The sequence below is a fragment of the Corvus kubaryi genome, unplaced genomic scaffold (assembly GCF_017639235.1).
Source record: "Corvus kubaryi isolate FWS band 111438036 unplaced genomic scaffold, C.kubaryi_AGA036_p1.0 134, whole genome shotgun sequence".
NCBI classification, from domain to species: domain Eukaryota; kingdom Metazoa; phylum Chordata; class Aves; order Passeriformes; family Corvidae; genus Corvus; species Corvus kubaryi.
In genome coordinates this window covers 527,836-552,053 of record NW_024580668.1, presented here as the reverse complement: position 1 = coordinate 552,053, position 24,218 = coordinate 527,836, and the positions used below count along the sequence as shown (strand labels likewise).

The 24,218-nt window shown below is 40.7% G+C and overlaps 1 protein-coding gene across 8 annotated transcripts; it reads right to left on the bottom strand.

Moving 5' to 3' along the window:
• Window positions 1-1,149: 1,149 nt before the first annotated feature.
• On the bottom strand, window positions 1,150-24,218 carry STAU1 (staufen double-stranded RNA binding protein 1). Of its 8 annotated transcripts, none has more exons than XM_042044487.1 (15): window positions 24,152-24,218; window positions 20,424-20,700; window positions 19,501-19,625; window positions 18,598-18,754; window positions 16,870-17,008; window positions 16,009-16,174; window positions 10,976-11,074; window positions 9,394-9,624; window positions 8,688-8,831; window positions 7,902-8,048; window positions 6,998-7,070; window positions 5,257-5,624; window positions 4,404-4,526; window positions 2,809-2,894; window positions 1,150-2,134 (listed from the first exon to the last, which is right to left on the bottom strand). In XM_042044487.1, exons 2-15 carry the CDS (start codon window positions 20,614-20,616, stop codon window positions 2,047-2,049), a joined length of 2,139 nt encoding a protein of 712 aa, XP_041900421.1. In that variant the 5' UTR covers window positions 20,617-20,700; window positions 24,152-24,218; the 3' UTR covers window positions 1,150-2,046. The 8 variants fall into 8 exon arrangements, with proteins under 8 accessions (XP_041900421.1, XP_041900447.1, XP_041900439.1 ...); XM_042044513.1 differs by having other exon boundaries at window positions 5,257-5,576; XM_042044505.1 differs by having other exon boundaries at window positions 9,394-9,606.

Here is a 24,218-nt window from a genome sequence, read left to right as displayed (position 1 = left end):
GGAGGCTGTGATTGCAGCGAGGTCTGGAAGAGGAGACACTTCTCTTACACAGCCCCAAGAGGGGATCAGGGTGTTTAACAGCATTGAGCAGCTTCCTGTGGCAAAGTGTCTTAATCCAGGTTCTTATAAAACACAGCATTAGCCACAAGTGACTGCTGCAGAACAATCCCAAGAGCAGGCTCTAGTCCCATCCAAGGAGAAAACTCAACAGCAGCAGATGAAGGCAGGGAGAACCCAGGCCCACGGCTGTCAGTGTGCTCCCTGCTTTCCAAAAGGAATTGTTTAGTAAGGAGTTTCTGAATTGGAAAAATTTGCAATACAAAGCCTCAGCCTAGCAAGTTTCTTTTAATTTTTAAATGTACAGCATTTTAGTTCTACAAATGTAAAAAAATTTAAAAACAAAAAACCTTTACAATGTTTGGGGGTTTTTTGCTTATAATGATTACACCCAACATGATTCAATGCAATCTGGTCTGCAGTTCCTGTGGCCTGATTGCTCTGGATGATGCAAATAAAATGGCCAAGACATTTAGCTGAGATGATAGCACCTGCAGGAACTGCTCTCTGTGGCAGGAGTTCTTGCGGGCACTGCACACAGGTGTAGGAACTGCTCCTGCAGGTCACAGGTAAGGAAACACAGACTGTAGCTCACACTCGAACGAGACACTGACACATGTCAGCCTGCGGGGCCAGTGCCAGGGCCAGTGCTGGGGCAGGAGCGGAGCTCTGGTTTGCAGCACTGCCCCCAACATCGCTGAGGCAAGGCAAGGTTGTGGCTCAAGTTACAATCAAACAAGGAAACAGTTTAAGTCTCTACTTTGAAGAAGTCCCATCCACCGGCTGTGCCAGGTTCCTCATTTAAGTTAACTTTAAAGTTTCACTTAGAAGTCCAGCTTGAGCTCCCATTAACACAGCTGCACTAACGCTGTGGCACAAATAACAAACTGTACCCACGTTACTTTGCATTCCCTTGCCCTGCCAGGTCTGCACACCCTGCACAGCACAGAACATAGAACATTCTATATGCACTTGAGAACCACTGGAAGTTACTCCACAGCTCAACACACTGCCCGGACTAGAGCACAAGCATTACAAATCTATAAAAAGCAGCCCCTGTGGTGGTGTACAAGAATAAATTAACCAAAAAAATTTAGTATTACCATTTATTGGTGACAAACACTACGTTTTACTTACATTCCATGGGGAGAAAAAATTCCAGCGTAAACAATGAACGGAAGCAGTACTGAACTCGCGCGGCTATCGTGCTGTACCTGGACCAATGCAAACCTCATCGCGCACCGGCCGTGCGCAAGAACACAACATCAAAAGCAACACAGTTATATATAAACATAGGTAATTTTTTTCAGCCCTACATGGAGATGTAATTAAACAGTATAAAGCACTCAAGGAAAATCAATCTGCAGTTTTATATGCACTACATTGAGATCATATCCTGTACTGTAGTGAGCTGTAAGCCACCGACACACAGTCCCTAAAACACAGCTCAGAGATCACTGAAAGTCACATTGCATTCGAGTTCCCCTACCCCACACTCAAGAAAACTAGAAATTAACCAAAAAAGATCAAACCAAGTTTAAAATTCCTGAAGTGTTTAAACTCCTTCAACCACTGGATAATTAGGGTTGGTTTGCGAAAATATGGGGCTTTTTAAAATGGTGGGACACAGCTTGTTTCCAGTGAAACGCTGCTATTCCAACAAAACCAAAATAACCACATACAGGGATATGATCTTCCCAAGTTAGTTCACAGGTAACATGTCAGTCTCAGAAGACAAAGTTTCTAAACTGTGCTATGGTTCTAGATACAATTAAGAAACTTTTAAATGAAAAATTTATAGTGTCATTTCAATCAAAACAACATAATGAAACTAAAAATGTATCACTGTTTGAAGAAAAAGCAACAGTTATGATTTAGACACTACAGTAGGTTGTAGAGACTGTAGCACTCCAACAGTTAGGTTACATTAAGAGGAAGCATTTGATTTTCTCTGGTGCTTTCAGGTTTGGGTTCAGTCAAGAGCCTATTTCAGGCAGTGCTGTCCAGTGTTTGTCCCAAAGGGTTTGCGCTCGCCGGTTTGAGGAGAGGGTCACTTTCCATTTCTTGTTTCACACATCTAAAATGATAAAACACCTGTTACTTAGGAGACAAAACACTATTTCCACGAATAAGATGCTTTAAATTGGATATAAATAATTTGATGTGCATTTAATAATTTGTTACCATATAACTGCCCCAATTTTTAATCAATTAGCACTTTGTTAATCCCACCACAGTTAATTTAAGAGTTTATTATCTCAATGAGAGGCTCAACTTTCTCTCCTCCCAAACCCAGCCAAGGGAATAATTTGCACCCTCTCCATGTTTCTGCTGAAAATGAGCTTTGACCCCTGCATATCCCTTTACCTGTGACACACAACAGTGCAAAAGAGAGAGAGAGGAGCAGCTGGAACCATGAGCCCACTGCGATGTCACACTCCTTACGGAGAAATGGGAAGGGGCAGCTGAGCTGAGGGAAGCCAGAACTGCTGGGGCCCAGAACTGTCACACTGGGCTGGGGTCACACCACAGCCCCCACACTTCACCCACTCGCTCCTGCTCAGTGCTTTGCCTTTGACACATGGAAGTGACAGGCTTGATCATCCAAACCCCCCTCTGGTCCTGCTGGAGGGCAAACAGCCCTTGGCATTCCAACCTTTCTGGCAAATAAAACCCCTCATGTTATTTGTCTAAAAACTCTCATAGGGTTAATCTGCATCAGTGCAAGAGAAGTCGGTGGAAACCACTCACACAGACATTGGTCCATTTCCTGTCCTTGGCATCTCTGTGGTTTGTTGGTCCAACTCAGACAGCAACTTTAAAATATTCAGTGCAGCCTAAAGAGAAGAGAGAGCACTCAGCAATTCAGCCTCTGGCCAGTTCAGTAATTTAGTGAAAGCACTCACTTAACCCAACCAAATGTTCTTATTTTGGCAATATTTTTAAAGAATTTTTTTTAAGTTGCATAATTATGGTCGAAAAGACAAAGGTGTAGAATTTCATCTTGCTTCATTAAACAGTTCGATGGCGCTGTGACTGGGGATTCCCACTGCACTTGTTTCAGCACTGGGGGAAAACTAACACACCAGACCAGAAACAGCAAGAAAAAAGACACTAAATTAGTAACAGCTCAAACGGTGTGGAGCTTAAGATAAAGAATAGAAAAATACACCGAACCAGAGTCCTTTTCCAAAAAAGAAAACAAGTTACACAAGAATCAAAAATACAACACAGGTGGGGCCCACGTGACTGTTTAACAGGGTCAGTGTGACATGGCTCAGGCCAAGGTCAGTCACCTCCCTTGAGAACTGGTATCTTTTTTCCACTTCATTCAGACCAGTTTCAGGTGCAGCTTCCCAGCACATCCCTGACTCTGGCACAGGCCTTAGTGACAGCTGAACTTTGAACCGAGGAGGGGACTCACAGTGGCCCCAGTCACAGTGTTCAAGCTCTGAACCAGCTGCTCTTTCCCCTTCTCCCCCCTATCCTGACCCCTGTGCTCAGTCTGACAGGAGCTCTGCATAGCAGAATGTAGAGATGGGCATGAAAATGTCCAAAGAAAGTGACAAAGACCAATGAAATCCGTATCAAACAATGTCCATTAGAAAAGTACTGCAACAGTTTTTTGTATAAAAATCAGCAAAATCAGGTTTTCCTACGTGTATTCACATATTGCAAACTATTCCTTCAGGCTGCTGCACTCAGGTCACCTCTGGAGCCCAAAAGAACAAGAAAAATTCCTCTGAATGGGAGCAGACTGGGAACATCCTATCAGCTCCACGTAGTTTTTTATAGCCAAAGTCCCCTGTAGGTTTCAGTATAGCAGCCTCATTCTTTCACAAAGAAATATTTCAGCCAGTGGTAATAAAAAAATCTTTTTTTATAAAGGGAGATGAACAGATTTAGAGTGTCTTTTACTATCCAGTGCTGAACTGCATTTCTTCCACAAGGGATTCCATTTCTGCAGCAAGTCTGGGAACATGAACCCAACTATCACAGTTCCCAATGAAATATCAGCCCATTCTGACATGGTAAGAAAATAAGCTGAGATGCTCCTATGGTTTATAAGTTCCTTTTTGTGCATTTACTGTCATGGGCTCATACAAATACTATCAAGATGCAGCAAATGTGCTTTTTGTAGACCAAAACTGTGAACACATGTTCAGCATATTAAGCATTATTTAGATTAGATTCTGATATTAATAATCATTATTTCCATAACCTGTGAAATACTAGACAAAAATTAGCCAGGGAACTAACAGTGAACATCTAATTCCTTGCTCCCAGCAGTGAGATAAAACCTCGGTCTCCCCTCAGGAGTAACATTTCAGCAATGTTCATCATACCATGTCGTGGCAAGACTCCACATCCTTTCCAATCCCATGACTGATCAGCGGTGGCTGAGAGGAACAGTTTATAAGAGATACAAACTCGTTCTTGTTATTTTTTGGAAAGTCTTTATATTCAACCTGAAGAAAAGAGAAGGATTTATTTCTTTTTGTTAACCAAGTACAGAAAGTATATCACAACTGCTACAGATTATTTGCCCATATATGAAGCTGAGCCTTTCTTCTCATCATTCTCTCAGCCAGTAGAACCACTCTATTTGAAGTTTAACCTCACTTACAATGTTTTTTAGTACTCACAAGAGCTTGGCAAGGCTCCTGAATGCAAGTGGCTACTCAATAATGATTGTTACTGGAACCTTTATTCTAATCACTGCTGTCTGCATTTCAAACTTCTGTATTATGCTTTTTGATCCACTGAGCTCATCTGTCATATGAATACAGGAACTTAATGCAATTCTCATTAAAGGGACCTAAAATGCAGAGCTTACAGCAAATGTTACTATACGACGGATTAGTGAAAGAACCTGATTTCAGATCAGGCAAGTTCAAGTCCACACTGTCCTCCTACATCAGGACAATTTTCAGAAAATGCTTCTTTAATTTTGTTCTTCCAAGATCTCAGAGTAGCACTGAATTGGGGCTGAGAATGGGACAGAAATGTGCATTTGAAAATTAAATTTAAAAGGCTGCAAAATTTGGTACGTGTCATAGGTAAATTCAAACTATGATATGAATTTCAGCAGGCTCAGAACTCATCTCTCACCAGCAGAACTGAAAAGCTTTTGAACAAACAAAAGGTTGGACCAGCTTGGATAGCTCTGGAAGAAGTCTTGCAAAGCCGAACATTTACCTGGATTCCTTGAACATTGGAAAGATAGTCCAGCTGCTCAGAGGGCCTGGTCAGAGGTCCATGGGGGACGTGGCCTGAGGAGTTGTTGCTCTTCAAAATGGTCTCGGCAGTAGGAGAAGTGCCCCCATAGAGCAGCTCCCTGGCGATCATCGCCGTCACCGTCGCCTTGGCAGGGTTGGGAGCTGCCCGACTGAACTCTTTGGTGTGGTGTCCTTGATTGGCTCCTACAGCCTGTGCAACCTCAGGGACCATGGGAAGAATTCCAGCAGGAAGCTGCTGATGGCTGAGATAAGGCATCCTAAACTCATCTTCTTTATTACCTGGGAGAAGAGAGGTGCACACTGAAGAGCTGCTGTTTGTGAGTCCTCCTGCAGGCACACACACAGGCACCAAAAGTCACTTTGGAAAAAAATAATTAATTTCAAATTACTTTTGAAATACTAACAAACTTGGTAAGCTCAATCAGCCTTTGGAGGGTCAGAGCTTCAGCATCATTGAGACAGTTTGTTTATTGAATTACTGACTCAGTGCAACACCTGCTTCTGCCAAAAGGGAGCCCCTTTACCTCCAGGAGCAGCTTCTCCAGGTCAGTCAAGCTCACAGACACCTCAGCTGAAATCACATTCTAGATACATCTTTTGCTTTCAGATTTTTTTATTCCATCATTTAAACTGTAGGAGCAAATAATGAAACCACAGAATGACCAGAACCACCATTAAATGATGTAAAGAGTGACAGTCCACAAAGTTTAAACTGTATATTGTGAGAACAACAGGTAGGAAAGGTAAAATGGAATGTTAGCACAAAGAAGCAAGACTATTTACAGCAAATGTCCAGCCACAGTCAATTGATAGCAATTTGCTGACATTATGGTGTAAGTTAGATTAAAGAGGGATAAGAACAGCTTTTTAAGGGGAACTCACACAGAGCTATGGATGAAACTTACACAGATGTGCTCAAGAAAATTGGGGAAGACAATGACACCAAAATAAACCAAGGAATCACTATTATGGCAGAACAGATTAATAAAGTTCTGCAGGGCAGAGCTGCTTCAAGCCTAAGGATGAAAGCCAAAACTTGTAGATGGAAGAAAACAGGGATAGAAAAATCTGAATAGGAAGTCAGGAAGTTTATCTAAGACCTTATGGATGCAGGAAAATAGTACTAAAGTCCAAGTCAATCCCAACTTACTATAATTTAAACAGCAAAGTTATACTCAAACACAAAGTACCTGAAACATGCTCTCTAGAATAGCAATCTGTGGTGACAGACAAACTCTCCATAATGATTCCTCCCACCAGATGACATTCTGGAGAGCAATGTCTGTGTACAGGGTGGCCAGGTTTGGGGTGCTTTGGTTCCAGCCTGCCACCTTGGGTGTGACCACCACAACTACTGACTGCCTGAAACAAGTGCAGGCACAGCTCCTGCTCTCAGTCATCAAAGACCAGGCACAGACAAAGGTGGTTCTGGACAAGGCCACTTCTTCCCTCTCCAACTCTGCCTTAGGTTGACCAGTTAGTACTGACACCCTTTCTCATCTTCATCCCAGGACCAGGGCCTTGGGAGGAATAAGTTCTTTGGGGTTTGAACCAAACCTTTCCAAGGGCTCCACTTAGTTTGCAAGGCAGCAGCTGCACAGCTCTGCTCATCCCAGAGTGCTACATGGCACTGCTGAAGGGACTGGGAACAGACCTGACACCCCCCAACAGGGCCCTGCTGCTTTCACCAGGTTACTCACTAGCTGAAGTCTCTTCAGAGCCCGGCTCAAAGAAGGTTACTTTTCTTCCATCACCTGGTTTTTTCACTGGGGTCTTAAAAATAAAAGGAAAAGAACTCAAATACACAATACCCCTTTAAAACTTTTTTCCCCATTAATTTTAAAACAAATTTAAAGTTTTCAAGATGCAGGTGATCTGACCAGCCAAAATTTAACTGAAAAAGTTATTATTCAAAAACATCAATAATCACATTGCTAGCAAGAAAAGAGAAGTTCAGTGATTCTTATTCATTGAAGGCCTAAAACTACCACATCCCAGAGAATTGGTATTAGGAGCACAGCTACTCAAAACTAGATACCAGAATAAAGCCAGTTAAACTGCCATTAGTTACTGGTACTGCTGAGGGGAGCATACCGGACACAAATGAGCACATACACGAAAACAAGAGAACTAACCCTAGATTTGCTGTTTGAGCTCCCTGGTAGTATCTGCTGAATCACCAGCAGAACACAAGGCTCCTTCCCTGCTAAGGGACCCACCAGAGAAACCCATAACAAACTTTCCACTGCAACTGGTGACAAGGCTGTGTAAAACTATTGCTACCAGAGTACTGTAACCTATAGGTCCGCAAGTTTCTAAGACAAACACATTGATTATCACAGGTTCTGAGACATTTCACAAAGCAGAACACATTCATTTAGCCTTCTGATGAGACTTTGATTTACTTGAAAACCCAAACACTTAATGTATCCAAAACACTGGATATGAAATATTTTTTCAGAGAGCAGTCCCCTCAGTACCATAGTTTCCTGGCTAGCGCAGAGGGAATGAACTTCCTACCCTGTTACTGCCTTGCAAAGCTGCTTCAGTTTCAGCTCAGCCTTTGCTGCAACATTAACCAGCTGCTGCTTCCTCAAGACTCACCTTCTCTTCTGTCTTTAATGCTGGTTTTGGAGGTTGAGGTTGAGGGACTTTGAAACCTAAAATTTCCAACATATTTTCAGCTGCATTGCGTTTAGCAACCTTTTTGTTCGTGCCCATTCCTTCAGCTGTGTGTACACCAACTTTCACCTGGACAGAAGAGGAAGAAAACACAATTCTTAAGCAGTAGTATGGGGATTCCCTTATTAGTGATCTGTGTCTCAAGCATGCTGTGAGTCACAAAACAGTTCCAAGTGGTCATTGTTCTAAGCAAGTTGTCATTTATTACCAGTGATCATTGGCCTTCGAGCACAAAAAACCCCAAGAGAAGTCACACAAAGAACTGTGCTTCATCATCTCACCTTGGGTACCCAGGTTAGTAGTAATAAATCCTTTGTTACAAAATATAAGCAGCTTAGTATCTCTTAGCAGAACATTAATACTCCTGTTAATTAAAACATTAGGCAGTTACAACATAGACTACTGGTGCCCTGTGCAATTTCTTTTTAAACATGATTCAGATCACTTTTCTTGAACCTTTATCTTCTGTGAATGTAGCCCATTAGATATTTTGTTAAATCATGTCATGGAAACCTGTTAACTCTGTATATCATCATGACAACCTGATTGCCATTAAAAAAAAAAAAAGAGATGTGAGCCACACCACCAGATCTGTGCAATGGTCACACCCCACACCACCAGATCTGTGCAATGGTCACACCCCACACCACCAGATCTGTGCAATGGTCACACCCCACGCCACCAGATCTGTGCAATGGTCACACCAACCTGCATCACGAACTCCCTGCGCCTGGGCAGCCCACGTTCTGTGATGAGCATGTACTCGGGTTCCTTCTCCTTCTTGGCCTGCTGTATCTGGGCAAGTCTGCTAATGGGATTCATTCCTTGACCGTATTCTGGACTTGTCTGCAGCTACATAGAATAGTGTTTAGGAAGTAAGACAAACTTTGTGAATATTTGGTTTAATAGACAAAACACAGCATGACACTGAATTCATTCATCTCAAGATTTTAAGAATACTGAAATAAAAATTGCTTAATGAAACACTGTCACAGCCAAAGAGAAATACTGAATTTATCTGGCTCCGCTGTCACACTTGACCACATGTAACCTACCCTGCTAATAGCTTTACAAATTCTAATCCTGCTATATTAGGAGGGACAGCCTTGCAGGACAATTTGCATGAGCAAAATCAAGCAAAACCCGAAGCTGTAAAGTCTGAGGCTTTAAAGTCAGAGCTTGATTTTTATGCACTGCTCTTTCTTTTCTAAGGTTTCTCTTTCATCCAGAATTTACTGGTAACTGCTATAAAAGTGGTGTCAGAACCCCATTAGAGTGGGAGCAAAATAGCAGCTCATTTGTTGCACCAGACAACTGGGAAAGGTTGAGCAGCTGAAGAGTGTTTATAACTGACTCAGAAAAGCCTCTCTGATGATTATTTGCACAGTCAAATTTCCAACCTTTTCTCTCTTACCTTCACTATTGATTTTGTTTTCTTTTTGATTCGTGGCTTCATTTTCTCAACCATAGGAAGGGGTGGCAATTTTTTCAGTTCTTCTAGGACTGCTATTGCAGCATTTTTCTTTGAGATCTTCTTGCTCTTTCCTTCACCTTCACCCATGAATTCTCCAACTGATACCTTGGTTACAAAACTCTTCATATGGGGAGGACCACTTTCCTTGGTCACCTGTTTCAGAGGGAAAAACTGAGTGAAAGCGTGATAAACACTTATTAAAAATGGCAGGGCACATTGTTTATAGCAAACTTCTCTCAAGAACTAAGGATAAAGAGATTTTAGATCTTCATACCATCCAAAAAGTAAATCATATTCACTCTAATAACATATTCCCACCCAACTAAGCATATATTTTAAAAGGATGAGATGCAGCAAGCAGTAAACAGTATTTACACAAGTCATTAACCTTTCTTATTTAATTGACTGATTTACTGTTTCAGTATAAAAATATGACTGTTCTATTTCATCAGTGTGTACTTCCCCACAGTTAACATCACCTCATTAAATATATCATGGTACAGTAATAGAACATTACAGAGAAAGCAACTCTTTAGGATCTAGCATTTTAGTCCAGAAATTCTGACTTCTGAACTCTGAAGTTCTGAAGAATTCTGGAGATATCTAGGAGATAGCTGCCTGCTACAGATTTAGTCTTTTAACTCCACTCCTAACATCGTACTCCAAAATATCCATATCGTCAAAAAGTAAGAATGAATTAAGAGCTTCCACCCACAATTGGCTTTGTGTGACAGTGTATTTTTACCAGTGATTCTCAGGCTGATCTGCAATAATTGAAAGTTTCATGTAAAATTTCATAGAACTGTTTCAGAAGCAATTTAGTTACACACAATTGCATTTTCTTACTATAATAATTCAGATAGTTGGCTTAAATGTTACTCTGCCAGCTCAGGAAAGCAGCATGATAAATTATTATTTTAGTGAAACAGAGATGCTCCTGTGGAAGCTCCTGATTTAAGATAACTGAAATGATCAAGGAGGGGCAAAGAGGCAGCAAGCAGCCAGGCCAAAGGGAAAGGAAAGTCAGATGCACATGAGGTCACCTCATGGCAAGAAAAGAAACCTACTTGTGAGATTCTGCACCTCATGGGTAGTCCAGATCAGTGCTTAATTAAGCAAATACTTCCATATGTGTCTTTCAGAGTGAGCTCTAGTCTTTTGCCTCGACTCTGCACTTCCATGTTCTAACCATTAATGCAGGGTTGTGTTTTGGTTCTTCACTGTAATACGTTTTTTTCAAAAAGCTTGGAAAAAAGATTGCACAGACAACCACAGCATAGCTGTTCACTCCATGTGATCATTTTAGGGCATGAACTTGTGAACAGGTGGATTTTTCTTTTTTCTTCCCTTTACCATATAATCTCCAAGACAAATCAGGGTGACTGTCAAAGGTGAAAGTGTATTCACAACTAACAAGACATGTTAAAAGTCAGTTGTTTGGGTTATCTAGGAGAGACTCAGCTTAATGTGCACCCTTAATAGTCTAATAAAAACAAATCTAGAGCTTGTAAAATAAACATACCTCAAAATTCACAGGCAAGTTCCTTTTAAGTGCAATCTCAAAAACTTGGCTTATTTCAGATTTATTGAGATTTTCATCATCTGGTTCTTTTCCGTTAACCTAAAAGAAGCATACTCTATTTAAAATAAAGATCCTATTAAATTGAATTTTATCCATTCAACCACTTTACTGAACTCTGCAAATTTTAAGTGCTCTAACCTTTACTGCCATGTTACGTGAATGTGGAGAAATGCAGCTCACACACTACAGAACTGAATCTTAAGAAGCTCATTAAGGTGTATGGGTAAAAGGTTGCAAACCTTCATATTTTCATGTGCTCATTACAAGAAAGAACAAATTGAATAAATGCCAATAGGTTTAAAAATGTGTTTAAAGAAAGTGCTACATGATTTCCAAATGGAAGTACCTTTATGAAATACAATTTTCATATACTGACTGGACATTTGCACCAAAAACACTAAGACAGGATCAGGTAAGAGAAAGGGCAGGAAAAATAAAGATTCTAAGAGTGGGACCAGTGTGAATGAGGGATGGCTGACGAGCCCCCTGGCACAGTCCTGTCTTTTCACATGCTCCCTTGTAAGTGCTTCATCTGCAGCTTTGTTTTCTCATGTCAAGAACATCCTATCAGGAACTTCCCTAAATCAAACACAGACCATCTCTGAGAACTCAAACCTGCTAGGACAACAGTGCCAGGGAAGCTTTCCTACAGGCACATCTATGTATCTCCAGGTAAAACTTTGACTGGGATTCCAAAAATGTCTTCACTGGTGCTGGCATCAACATGAGCTAAGGCATGTCAACAGCAACAGAGAAATTTTAGGACTAAGTGTCCAGCAGGGATATTGGAAAGATTATGATAAAGATGAACAGCAACAATACCACCAATTTTATCATGCCACAATACTAGTTATGCAGCCAGGTAATAAAAATTATTTAAGTATCTTACTGGAGCAGCAGCAGGGGAGCTGAGCTAGAAAGTTTTCATAGATTAAAACTTGTTTGATGGCAGCAAGCATCCCCCAGGTCTGCTACTAACAGGTTAGTTTAAAACATGAAGGATTTTTTTATCCCATCAGTTAAGACAGCCTCTTCCCATCTCAGAAAAAAAAAAATTAGTAAAATTTTCACTCCTCCCACTGTCCCATCAGACTTCCCACTGTTCTCATGGGCTGACTTGTCCGTCAGGCTTGAGCTGCAGGGGAGCACGCTGGGCACAGCCCTGGCACTGCTGGTGCCAGTGGCAGAGGCAGAGCAGGTCCGTGTGGAGCCGTCCCAAGCACTGCTCCGCTCTGGAGCCGAGCCCGCGGCAGCCGCACTGGGCACGGCCCCGCGCGCGGGGCAAAACCGGGCAAAAAGGGGCACAGCTGGGCAAAAGGGACAAAACCAAGATCGAGTACAGCAGCCTAAAGTCTCAATCATCATCTCCCAAATCCCATTGCCAATGCACTTGCTAAGTTCACAAGGAACAGCAGCATATTCCCAGGAGCAGTATTTGAACTCCTAAGGCCACGTTCACTCTGGCACTGCCAGGAAGGGCCTGTCACTGTCCTCACTCACCAACATTGGCACAACAACTTCAATCACAAGTACTTTTCCTCTCCTTGTAATTTCAGATATATTCTAGTTTTTCAAATTCCAATGTTTTTCTTTGTGAAGATGACCAGGACTTCTCTTTACTGGATTAAATTTTTGCCACTTAATATCCTCTCAGGAGAACACAATTAATAGAAGGGAATTATTTGCTCTATTGCAGTGTTATGTTCTTAACACATTCTAAGTCTGTGTGCACAGTGCAAAATGAAGGTTCTTTTCCTCAATACCTTTATCTAAAATAATGAGTTGTTATTATTATTATTATTATGAAAATAACCATTAACAGACTATAGCTATTTTACTGATTATTTTGCCTCTACTTGAGTTCTGGATCAGTTTACTTTATAAAGCGAAAATAATCATACACACACACTCTCACCCTTTCCCTGCACACTTCAAGGCAGGTGATGCCTAAAGTTTATTTTTGAAGTATTTTGCATGTTTGCATTGACTGAACTCTCCAGGAATTATGCCTCTAAATCTGAATGAGACCCCGAAGCATTTACCACTCTTAGCTCTCATCACATTGTTCAAGCAAATTCCAGAAGTACTGTACTCCATTACGAGGGACTTGCCCTCTTCCAGGAACTCCCTCCACAGGCCCTTCCTCAAGGCTGCTTGTGAGCAAACACCGAACACCTGTGGAGGTGCTGCCCAGAAATGCACTGATTAATCAGTCATCAGTCTGAGCCTGTTCTTCCACATTAAGGGTACTAAGAGCAGCTGATATTTACCAAATGAGTTGGCAACAAACACAGAAGCAAATTTTGAGGCAAAAATAGAATCCCTGCCTAAGAATCATGCTAGGAAGCTCAGCTTTACATGTTTCCTAAGCTTTAAATCAATGCTTTATCACTTGTCTTTGAATATGCTAACCCCATCCTGCACCTTCACCAGCACGTCCAACCCCGGCCACACTGAAGGTCCTTGTGAGGGCTCCCACCACAGCCCCCTCTCAATGAAGAGCTCTAACATTCAACTGAGTTCTTCACACAGGGCTTGGTCCAGCTGAGAGCCAATATTATTACTTTCTTTTTCCTGCCTCTTGCTCCTAGATATGCAGCCCGAAAAGGTGTGAGAAATGGTCATTCTTTCCCTTAAAGTCTAATAATTTCATTCAATGATTTCTTCTTAGAATCACAGAACCATTTAGTTTGGAAAAGATCTTTAAGATCATTGAGCCCAACTGTTATTGTGCACTGAATATTTTCTAATTTAAAAATAAAGAGCAAAATTCCATAAAAACAAAAAATTGTAAAAAAAACCCCAAATAATAAAAAAATTTAGAAAAATACTCCCCCTTAAAACACATTAGTTCAAACTTCAGAATATTATGTTTACACAAGCATACACACAAATGGGATACACCAAAATAACTACATTTAAAAGGAAAATTACTGGCAACATCATATGACTGGGAGGAAGTATCAGGATTACGTCTGCTTGTGAAATCTTCATTTGCTTCCGTTGTATACAGGCATCTTTAACAGCATCTCTCGTGACCCCACACTCCTGTATCCTTTCAGGCCCCTGCCTCAGTGGATGCAGGAATGAACAGGGTTCGCTTAGCACCACAACCTTCCTTATTCTACCTTCATCTTGGCTACAGTGAAATGCTGCTACAAAAACAATCCCCTCAGACTTTCCTAAAACTACAACAGTTGAAAGCCACAAATATCAATTAATTCAAGTACCAAACTTTAAGTGAAAACTCGATTTATTCAAGTATTTGTTATAAACCAGCACCCCCTGTTCCAAGGCCCACTCTCCTTCTCCTAAGCTGCATTTCCTATTGTTCCTTTTACAGACAAGTCAAATATAAATTGAAAAATAAAATGACAAATGCAGTTTTCTCAGAGTCAAGACACCATTCAGGTCCTGTCTTCTTAATAAAATAATTCTCCCTTCTTGCAGTCTTACATAATTTACTTCCTCTACCTCTGGATTTATATCCCTCACACAGCATGAGATATCCTAAAACAACTGCAGTGTTTGTTCTGAAGACCTCACATTATCCAACTCCAAAACACAATTCTCTACATTTCCAGAAAGTCACCTGTACTGAAGCATCTCTAAAACACTTAACAAAGAATAATTCAGTGACATGTGAGCCCTGCAGAGCTGCTCTCCCTGGGTCTGTGCTCCCTGAGGGGGGAAAGGGCCCATGAGAGCAGCTTATCTGTTACAAGGATGGGTGCAAAAAGGGGATGTTCTGCACCACTGATACAGAACAATATTCCAGAATTTGGGGTTCCCAGAACTGAAGGGGAACATCCTCCTCTGCTTTGGCCTCTCGTGCATGAAGACCAGCTGGCCCCTGCCCACACTCTGCCAGTCACCAGTTCAGATTTCAGTGCGGGGCTCACCCCAAGTCCCAGCTCCTGTTCCCAGCATCACTCTCTTTTCCCAACAGCATCTGTAATCCCTAGGAGCCTCCATCTTTCAATAATCTGCATTCCTCCAGGAGAGCTTTTGCTTACCCAAAGCACCTCCACCAATGCCTCCCAAGCCTCTTCCCTGAACTGTCAGATCCAGTGCTTTTGCCCAGTTACCTGGGCAATGCTCACTCCCACACGCACCAAGTTTTAACTCAGTGTCCCTTGGCTTCCCAACACATTTCCTCAAGCCTCTTGCTCTGCCATTCCTGGTAGTTCCCAGCTATTTTTTTCTCAGTCTGAGACCCCTTGTTGCCTTCTTGTCCAATTCTTCATTTTCCTTCTTTCTCAGCACACAGCCAGACTCCATATCCAGCAAGTTCTCACACTCCCCAGATTGCAAAGCACCCAACACGCACAGAGGGGTGCAGGCTGCCAGCCAGCCCAGCAGCAAAGCAACTCCTGTGCCCACAGTGAGACCTTCTGCCTAAAGCCACTCAACAAAAAAGCATGAAAAACACAGTAATGGTATTGGAACAGAAAGTGCTGGGCAGCCATAAATATATGAAGGGATAAAAACTGTCTTCTTATATTCCTATCAAAATGTGTGTATGAGTTTACTACTTCCATGCATTTCTTGCTCTTCTAGAACTTCCATGGTTCTTTCCAAAATCATGTAGGGATTTTGCCCAGGAAGTAAATCCATGCCTGAGTTTTATGTTGCCTATTTATGCACTTCTTCAGAAGTTTGTTTATGATCTGTACCTGGTAAGATATTAATTCCTATCTATGCTTCCAGTGCTCATATCTGACAGAGGTCTACAGCATTGCTGTGGAAAAATATGACAGTAAAAAAATTAACAATTTCATCTGGGAAAATTCTAGTTCCATAGAAATTTATGGTTTTAAATCAAAGTGTTTCTATTGACACAAGTAAGTCACCACTGCTACACAGAATTAAATTTCCCAACTGTCCCCTTCCTCTCAACAAGAAAAAAATCTATAGTAATATCCCAGTTTATTCTAGCAATTTATGCTTACGACACTAAGATTAATTCCCACCTCTGGTTTCTCAGGCAAGGGCTCGTTCTGCAGAACTTTCAGTGCTTTAGCAGCTGCATCATGCTTAGCAGCTTGTCTTGTTCTCCCCTTCCCATGAAACTGCTGCCCTCCAATTGAAAGCTCCACTTGGTAAAGTAAAGGCCCGACAGGAAATGGGTAAAAGTACCTGCAAAGAAAGAGGTAAATAAGCAAATGATTTGGCCTACAAAGTAAACAGACATCTAAGTTAGATGTGGGTCAATGTCAATTCACCATGGAAGCCCTAATTTTAAAAAATCAAATTTTGATTTACAGCCTTAAAGAATTTAGTGAGCAACCTTTGAAACAAATATTGACATTCTTGTTTTACAATAGGAACACATTTCTGACCAAGTGCTACACAAAGACAACATAACCATGCTTCTATGGACTTGGCAGGCCAGGAAGTTTTGAATTCTAAGTTCCTATGCCTATATAGAATTCTTTAAACTGCAACTTTAATTTAAATAGTTTCAGAAGAAGCATCAAACTGTTTTCTTCAGTTTTGCTTTTACACACAAAGGAATTGCAGGAAATATGTACCTAATATTTAGCTATTTGCTCAATGAAGCTGGCTATACATGAATGTTCTCAAAAAGACTTCAATTTTCAGTCCAGCTCCCTTGCCCCACCCCAAAGAAATAAAGCACTGGAGATAAGGCAAATTACAGATATTGGTGGGTGTACTTCTCCAAAGCTCCTGCCTCGCAAGCTGGCCATGTTTCAGCTGAGTGTCCCTGGAAGGGGGACACAGCCAGTTTTCAGCAGTCAGCATCGAGGCACAGGGTGGTGAGAGCAGAGGTTCAAAGGCAGGAGCCTGCAATCCCCCGAGCCAACACCTACCGTGGGGGGTAGGTACCACCCCGCATGGTGTAGTTGTAGGTGGATCTCATCCCCGTGTAAGGGTCGATGGGTTTGTACATGGGCTTCTTCCCCAGCTTCATGCAAAGTGCATTCAACTCCACTGTGGGGGTTACACTGTCTAAATAAAAAGGAACAGAAAGGGTTGTCCAGCTGTCACAAGGAACTGAGACAATTTAAACTCTTTTTGCTGGCTCAAAGCAGGGAAAAATGAGCTCAACTTTTGCCACATGCAGTATCTTAAATGACTGAATTCCAAACAGAACTGCTAATGAACAGAAAGAGAATAGGTCTGTATGATGCACATTAAATCAGCAGCCTAGTACAGCTGTCGCAAGTCCTGTTACAAAAAAGTAAATTTGCAGGGAGCTCTTTTTGGATTTTTTTTTTAATTTTGCTTTTAATTTCTGAAGCTGCTAATTTACCTACGTTTACAGTGTATCTAACAAAGTGCAGAAAAAGAATTTTCTGCAGGAAAGAAATTTCTCCAAATATACATTCTACATCCTTTCTGTGTCTCTTGTTTACTGAGAATGATCAAACATTTCTCTGTCCTCAATGACCTAAGAACGATTTTTATGACTCTTCACTTTCAAATCACAACTGGCCTTGTCAAAAGGCAGGTAAATTGCTACTGAGGGCTAAAACATTTCTCTCAGTGCCGGTATTGTGGGCATGAAGAACTGACTCCCAGTCCATTCTCACTGGAGAAAAGAACAGGCAAGTGTCATTTTTTTCTACCACAGGTCTCACTGGCTCAGAAATCAGTTGTACTCTAGTACAAGAGGTCTGGTGTGAGGTAATTGCCAAAAGAAAGCAAAACTCTGGAACAGATGCACAAAGTAAGTACTTGCTAGCTTTTAGTATTTTCACTGTTGACCATACAAAGTGTTTCTAAGGAATGAATTTAGGTAGTATCAGAACAAAGGAGAAGTTTTAACCCTTGCTGAACACACTAATGCTGTCCTAACAGCTTTGGGCTACATGCAAAGCACACACGTGCGCAGCTAAGATGTGAAGACAGTGCATACAGAATTTTACATTTTAAAAAGAGCTTAAAAGCAATCTAAGTAATGTAAGAACTTCACTAAACATAGCAAACTACAATTTCAATGCTTTTATACAAATCAATGTATATATTTATTTTTAAAGTACAAATTACACAAATTCCAAAGTTCTGATCCCATCTCCCACAACATAAACTTCTTTGGGTTTTATGAAATTAACATTTCTAAAGTAGTCTTTTTTGTCCAGCTTTTGAACTATCCTGTCAGAATTACGTAACTCATTCATCTGCCCATGAAAAAGATTATTCTTTGCTGTGACCAAATTCCTCACGTAGTTTTTTGTTCTTGTTGTTCTTTTTTTAATTTGGTTTTTTTTAGGATTAGGATAAACATCTTTTTCAGGATTTCCTAAAGTGTTACAATACAAGACAGTAAGTCAAGCAACAGGTTCTTCAAGCCAGAATGATTTGATGGAAAAAAAAAATATTTTAAACTTATTAATATGATTATATTTATCATGTCACCTACAACAATCAAAGATTAAATCAAGATGAAGTTCTCACAAAACCTGACAATTTCCATTATTAAACAGGCAGAATCACAGTTTTTATTCGTCCTCACGCAACTTCAATACATACCAAAAGCAGAAAGGTGTATTCTCTCTATGTATAACTATTTTAAATCAGTTTGTTGTGGCATATACCTGGATTCTTGCCTTCACTACGAGATGGACGAGCTGTAGGCTTCGGGAATTTTGTCCCTTCCAAAGCTTTGGCAGCTGCTGCATGTTGCGCTTTTTTAATACTAGTTCCTTCAGCTTCCCAATGCTGGTCCCCAAGAGTCAGCTGCACTGTAAACACCTCAAAACCAGAAACAGGGTATTTTGTAAAAAGCTGCTTCAGAATTAATGTAGTTTATTAGACCCTATTACACAAAACAATGAGTCTTTCAGTGATGCACAAGTTGAGAATATGGTAATCCAAGTTCTCCTTAACTCCCAGGTCATCTCCAGATTTTCAACACTTTGCACATCAACAGGATTTTCCCAATTACTGAACTAAGAATTTCACAACAATTGTAGCTGGCAAATATCCTGCATGAGATCTGACAGGCTAAAAACCCAGAGCAGTGTGGGGAGAGGTGACAGCCCCAGGGGAGCTGCTGTGCCCAGGTCACTGAACAGCAGACTGGAAACTCACCCTTCTTTGTGACACACAACTCCACTTTTGCTTTAATCCTCTGAAAGGTTTTTTAAAGCTATTTTTCAGCAGTTTGAAGAAAGTTAAGTTCCCACTGTACCATAAAAGCTTCTACATGCCCACAGGTGAATGAAACACAATTGAACAGATGTTCTCAATGTTATTCCAATACTTTCTGTAAATGCCAACTCCTTCACACCTTGACACCTTGTGACATTTTGAGAACCCAACTTTTTAGTTCCCAGGTACCAGTTTCACACTTCCCTACCACTGATGCTCTGGGGGGGCTTCCCTTTCCTCTCCATTACTCTGGATTATTTTGCACCAAAATCACACATTTCACCTTTCCACTCCTGAAGGTGAAAGAGCATGAGCAGCAGCAATAAGAAACTTGTATGAACATTTACCTTAGAATGAGCTGGACCTTGCTCACTCAGAAGCTTATACTCGGGCTGAATCTTGTTGAAACGGGCTAATTCATTCACAAGACACATGGGGGTTTTCTCTTTGGGGTTTGCCATGTTTGAAGGAGCTGAAAGGTTGCATAAGATCAGATAAATGAACGGATAACTGTGAACTGTACTACAAATTTTAATTAAAAAAAAGAAATCTCAGTGGCTTAGCATTTAGTTGTGTGCAATGCTGGAATAGACAGCTTTGCTCACTGGCCAAACTGGTAACAATCTATTGAACTCTGGGATTTCCAAGCAATGCTCATGCCTAAAAAGCATCATCATTAAATTCAAGGTTCTAATGCAAGCCAGAAGTAGGAAGTTAGAAGACTCCTGCATACAGTTCCCATCTTATCTAGTACATTTCAAGGTCCAAAACTTCCAAGTATTCATAATTACCACTTGCTTTGAATAAATTTCAAAACCTCACATTTCCCTTTTCCTGTTTTCCCCTATTAGCTATTTTTTATTACTCTTTATTTGTTCTCTTGCATTTTGTTAGTGTAATATATTTATCATTAAACTGGTCATAGAAGAACTAAAGATAATAGAACTAAAACTATTTCCAACAACACTTTTTTGTACTTAAAACAAGCTACTGGTAGAAAAGATGGATAGTAATGTTTCAAAAATTTATGTCATACTATTAAAACTATTCTTTACTATTACAAACATATCACTTAATTGCTGGAACTTTAGGTTAAAGTATGCTTCTAGCTGTCTCCAACAGATTTCATTCCATAGGGAGAAAGCATTGCAAGCTACTGCAGTTGGATAAATATTACTTTTAAATCATGTGTAGGCGCAAGGCATCAGGAATATATCAAGCCAAACTGTAAGGGTTAAAAATATATACAGTTATTGGCCCTCTATCTTACCTGCAGCTGCATTGGTGGATGTAACTGAAGCAGAGGGCAAAGCAGAGTTTTGGATAGGTCTGCCTGCATTTTCAGAGGGCAAAGAACTAGTAGTAGAAGGTATACTCAAAGGCTGTGAAAGAGATGGGGTTTTATTCAGTATTTGGCTCCCAGCAAGGGCAGTAGAAGGTGTCTGAATCTGAACTTGAGACATGTTTCACTTCCAACCAGAGCAGATTCTGTAGGCAAACAGCTTTGAACGCAGACAAATTCCAATTTTGGAAGCCAAATTATTGACCTAAAATGTAAAGATGAAAACCAGATTATACTAAATATTTAGCATTCTCTAACTAACAATCTACTGAAATTATTCCTCCATCAGCAAAAGGGGAAACAGTGTTCAACCAAGCACCCATTGTTCCCATTTTGTCCAATTAGTCACTCACACATCCAGTTTGCACAGCACAGTTCCACCCATACACCCCACTGTGTTTCACACTTCTTTCATTTATAGAAGAGTAGTACAGAAGCGTTATTTATGCTTGTTCTTTACTGTCTGTCTCTTTTCCCCACCACTGAATCCACTTAGAAAGCAAATCCTGTTACTCACACCCAGGGCCACTGGTTATACACTGAACAAAGAGCAACTTCCACAGACAAATTACATTTCATGCATTCTACCATTTGAAGTTAAACTTTTTCACTTGGAGGGCAAGAAATAAATGCAGTCTTTACAAAAAAACTGCTTAGAGCATACATCCTTTATTATTATCATAGAGTTTTCCCCCAGGATCACCAGGAATGCCAAGCCACTTAAGAGGAGAAAAAGCTGGAGTCCAGCAGGAAATGCTGAAGTAGCTCTGGCGGGGAAAAGCAAAGGTGTAAGAGTTCATAAACTGTATCAGCTACACGTATTCTGAAGGTTACTTCTGTTGAAGTCAGGACACGTCTCAGTCTCAGTTCAAGCATCAATTTAGAGTCACTTGGCCTTGCAGCACTATAAACAAGTGTTGGAAGTGCTCACGGGCACTACCTATGGCCATTTAGGAAAACCCCCTCGGAGCGCAGGACGCGCCCCAGTCTGTGTGCAGTGCTGTGACAGATCTTTCCTGTGCTGACAAATTAGTATTAGATTTCTCTTACACATGGATGCAAAATTATCCTCATGTTCAGCCAGTGGAACCTAAATAGACATGAACAGGTCAGCTGTCCATATCCACTTACAAGCCACATATCAATTTATAAATACATTTTACAGCCAAGTAAATCCATTTTACACACAAAGGCACTCACACGTGCACAGACACACACTGGTCACCTACGGATCTAATCAGGGCAGCACACAAAGGTTTATTCTTTCCTAATTTATAGGTGAAAAGGAGAAATCACTGCTCCAGCTACCACCAGGCGGGCCATTAGTAGCAACACAAGTCCACTAGGGCTCTGTGAGCTTCAAATTCTGAACCTGTGAATGGATTTCCAAATGTGAGAGGAGCAGCAATGAGTCAGAGGGAAGTTTTTAGACAGTTACTGACAAAACAAGCCTAAGAGGAGAACCTAGATCAATACATTCATGGACAGAAAGATTTAATTATTTATTAAATAAGAGGTAAGAAGCTACTGGAAAACAACAGATACACCACCAAATCTACCATGTGGAGTATTTTTACTTTGGAAAAAAACATCATAAACATGTCAGACCTATCATACTACCACCTGTATAACTTTGTTTTTACTAGAGAGCAAAAATAGTTCAGTTCCCATTAGTCCAGAAGACACATATGCAGATTACACTCAGAATAAATCCTATATTTGACTACTAAATTTGCAGCAGTTACACTGGGTGCATTGTAACTGTGAGAGTGGTATTAGTGAGTCTGTCTAAAGGACCTCTACGAAATCATAAGACAAAGAAGAAAATTATTTAGAATAAGACTCCAGGGTAATAACTTTACAATCACTAAGTTTAATTCCCAAGAGCATCACTAGAATCACTGAAAATTTTCAGCTATAACACAATAATAATTGCCTGGCAAAGACTATACCAAAGCCTTGCAGATGAAGAAATGCAATGAAGTCTTGCAATGAAAAAAGCCAACTCTTCTTTTCTGCTGAAGTGCAGTGTCTTTTTAAGTAACTGAAGTTACAGCTTTTAGCCACCCATTTTGAGAAGACAACACCAAAAGCTGTTATTTTGATGTCAGAAACATCAGGATGTTTCAGATCATGCTGGAAAGGAGGTCTGACATTATTTTCAGAAAACTTCTACAAGCAGTTTGCTTTTAAAGCAAGGCACTACCTTTCACATATTTGCCATTGCCTGGTTTTAGGGAACCAGGTTTCAGCTTCAAAACACATGGGTGAAAGTGGCTTTGTAGTGGTACAGTGCAGGGAAGAGCAGTGCACAATCCCTGGGGTTTGTTTGCCCAAGAAGGGGGGCCCCTGACAAGGACAGTCCAGTTTGCTTTTGCTGTTTCCAGCTGAGTCCCCGAGAAGCTCAGAGCAAAGCTCAGACAGTGCCCAGCTCTCCCCAGGACAGCTCCTCTGTCACAGCTCCCTGCTCACAGGGGCACCCAGGACACAGTGCAGCCCCTACTCACAGAAATCTGTGGGGACTCAAAGGCACATCCTACTGCTTGAGACAAGCAACTTCAAAGAACAAAAGAACAAAGAACAAAATCTGGAATTTGTGTTTGCATTCACAGCTACCTGTGCAGGTGACGATCCTTTAGCTGATTTGTGGGAAATATTTCACTCAGATGAAAGAACTCACTGTCCATCATTGCACACTTAACTACAGGTTATTTGGGGATTCTGAAAGGCTTTACAGTGCATTTACAAAGAAATATGCTCTTTACCCTATAACAGGCTTATAAAATTCTAACTATCCAAGAAAAAAGCACCATAATTGAGAAAGCTGAAGCTAACCACTCATAAAGGCTGTTTCAGCGGACAGAGAAAGAAAGATGGCAGAATTTCAGGGGATTTTTCCATGTAATCAGGGCTTAGATCCTTCAAACTTTTCAAGATACCTACTGGTACAAGTAACTGATCCCTACACACAGTACTCGAGGTGTTGCTAGAATTGAAGGCCACTCAGATATCCAAGAGAGGTGAAAGAACAAAAATTTTACTCACACAATCTGAGCCAGAAGCTAATTACAGAACTGCTCCTTTCCCACCCTTCCACAGTTACTTTTCGCTAACTCATACCAGAGTATTTGAAGTGTTACCAAAACAGTGTTGCAGTAGAAGGTTATCCTCACCAGGTGGAGGGGGAGATGGGGGTGGCTGCATCAAACAACTCAGTGACCTATGGACAATACTAAACTTAAATGGATTTCCAGGTGACAGAAGACTGCTCATCACTTCTTTTAGATTTTTATTTTCTTTTGGTGCATCAATGCCTGGAACATTCCCAGAAATTTTGAACACATTAAAATGCAAAGTTCAGGTGTCACTAAGGTAACCAAAGAAATGCACAAAGATGTGAGCATGGTCAATCCACTCACCCAAAAAGAAATTAAAATCTTCATATATAAAAGAATGCAACATTTTTAGATAAAAGTTTTCTTGGGTTTTTTTTTTTTGTGTTGTAATTCACACAGGACTTGCAGATACAAGCCAGAGGACCAAACAAAAATCAAACACTTCCTGTGGATAACTGGGTTTTACAACTTGTCATTTTTTTCAACATGATGCAAATAGAAAGGTAAGAAACTTTAATGTTTTAAGTAAATTTCCAGTACCTTTAGGAGATCCAGAGAGTGAAGATTTGTATTTAGTTCTCAATAGGATATTTATGATGGACAATGC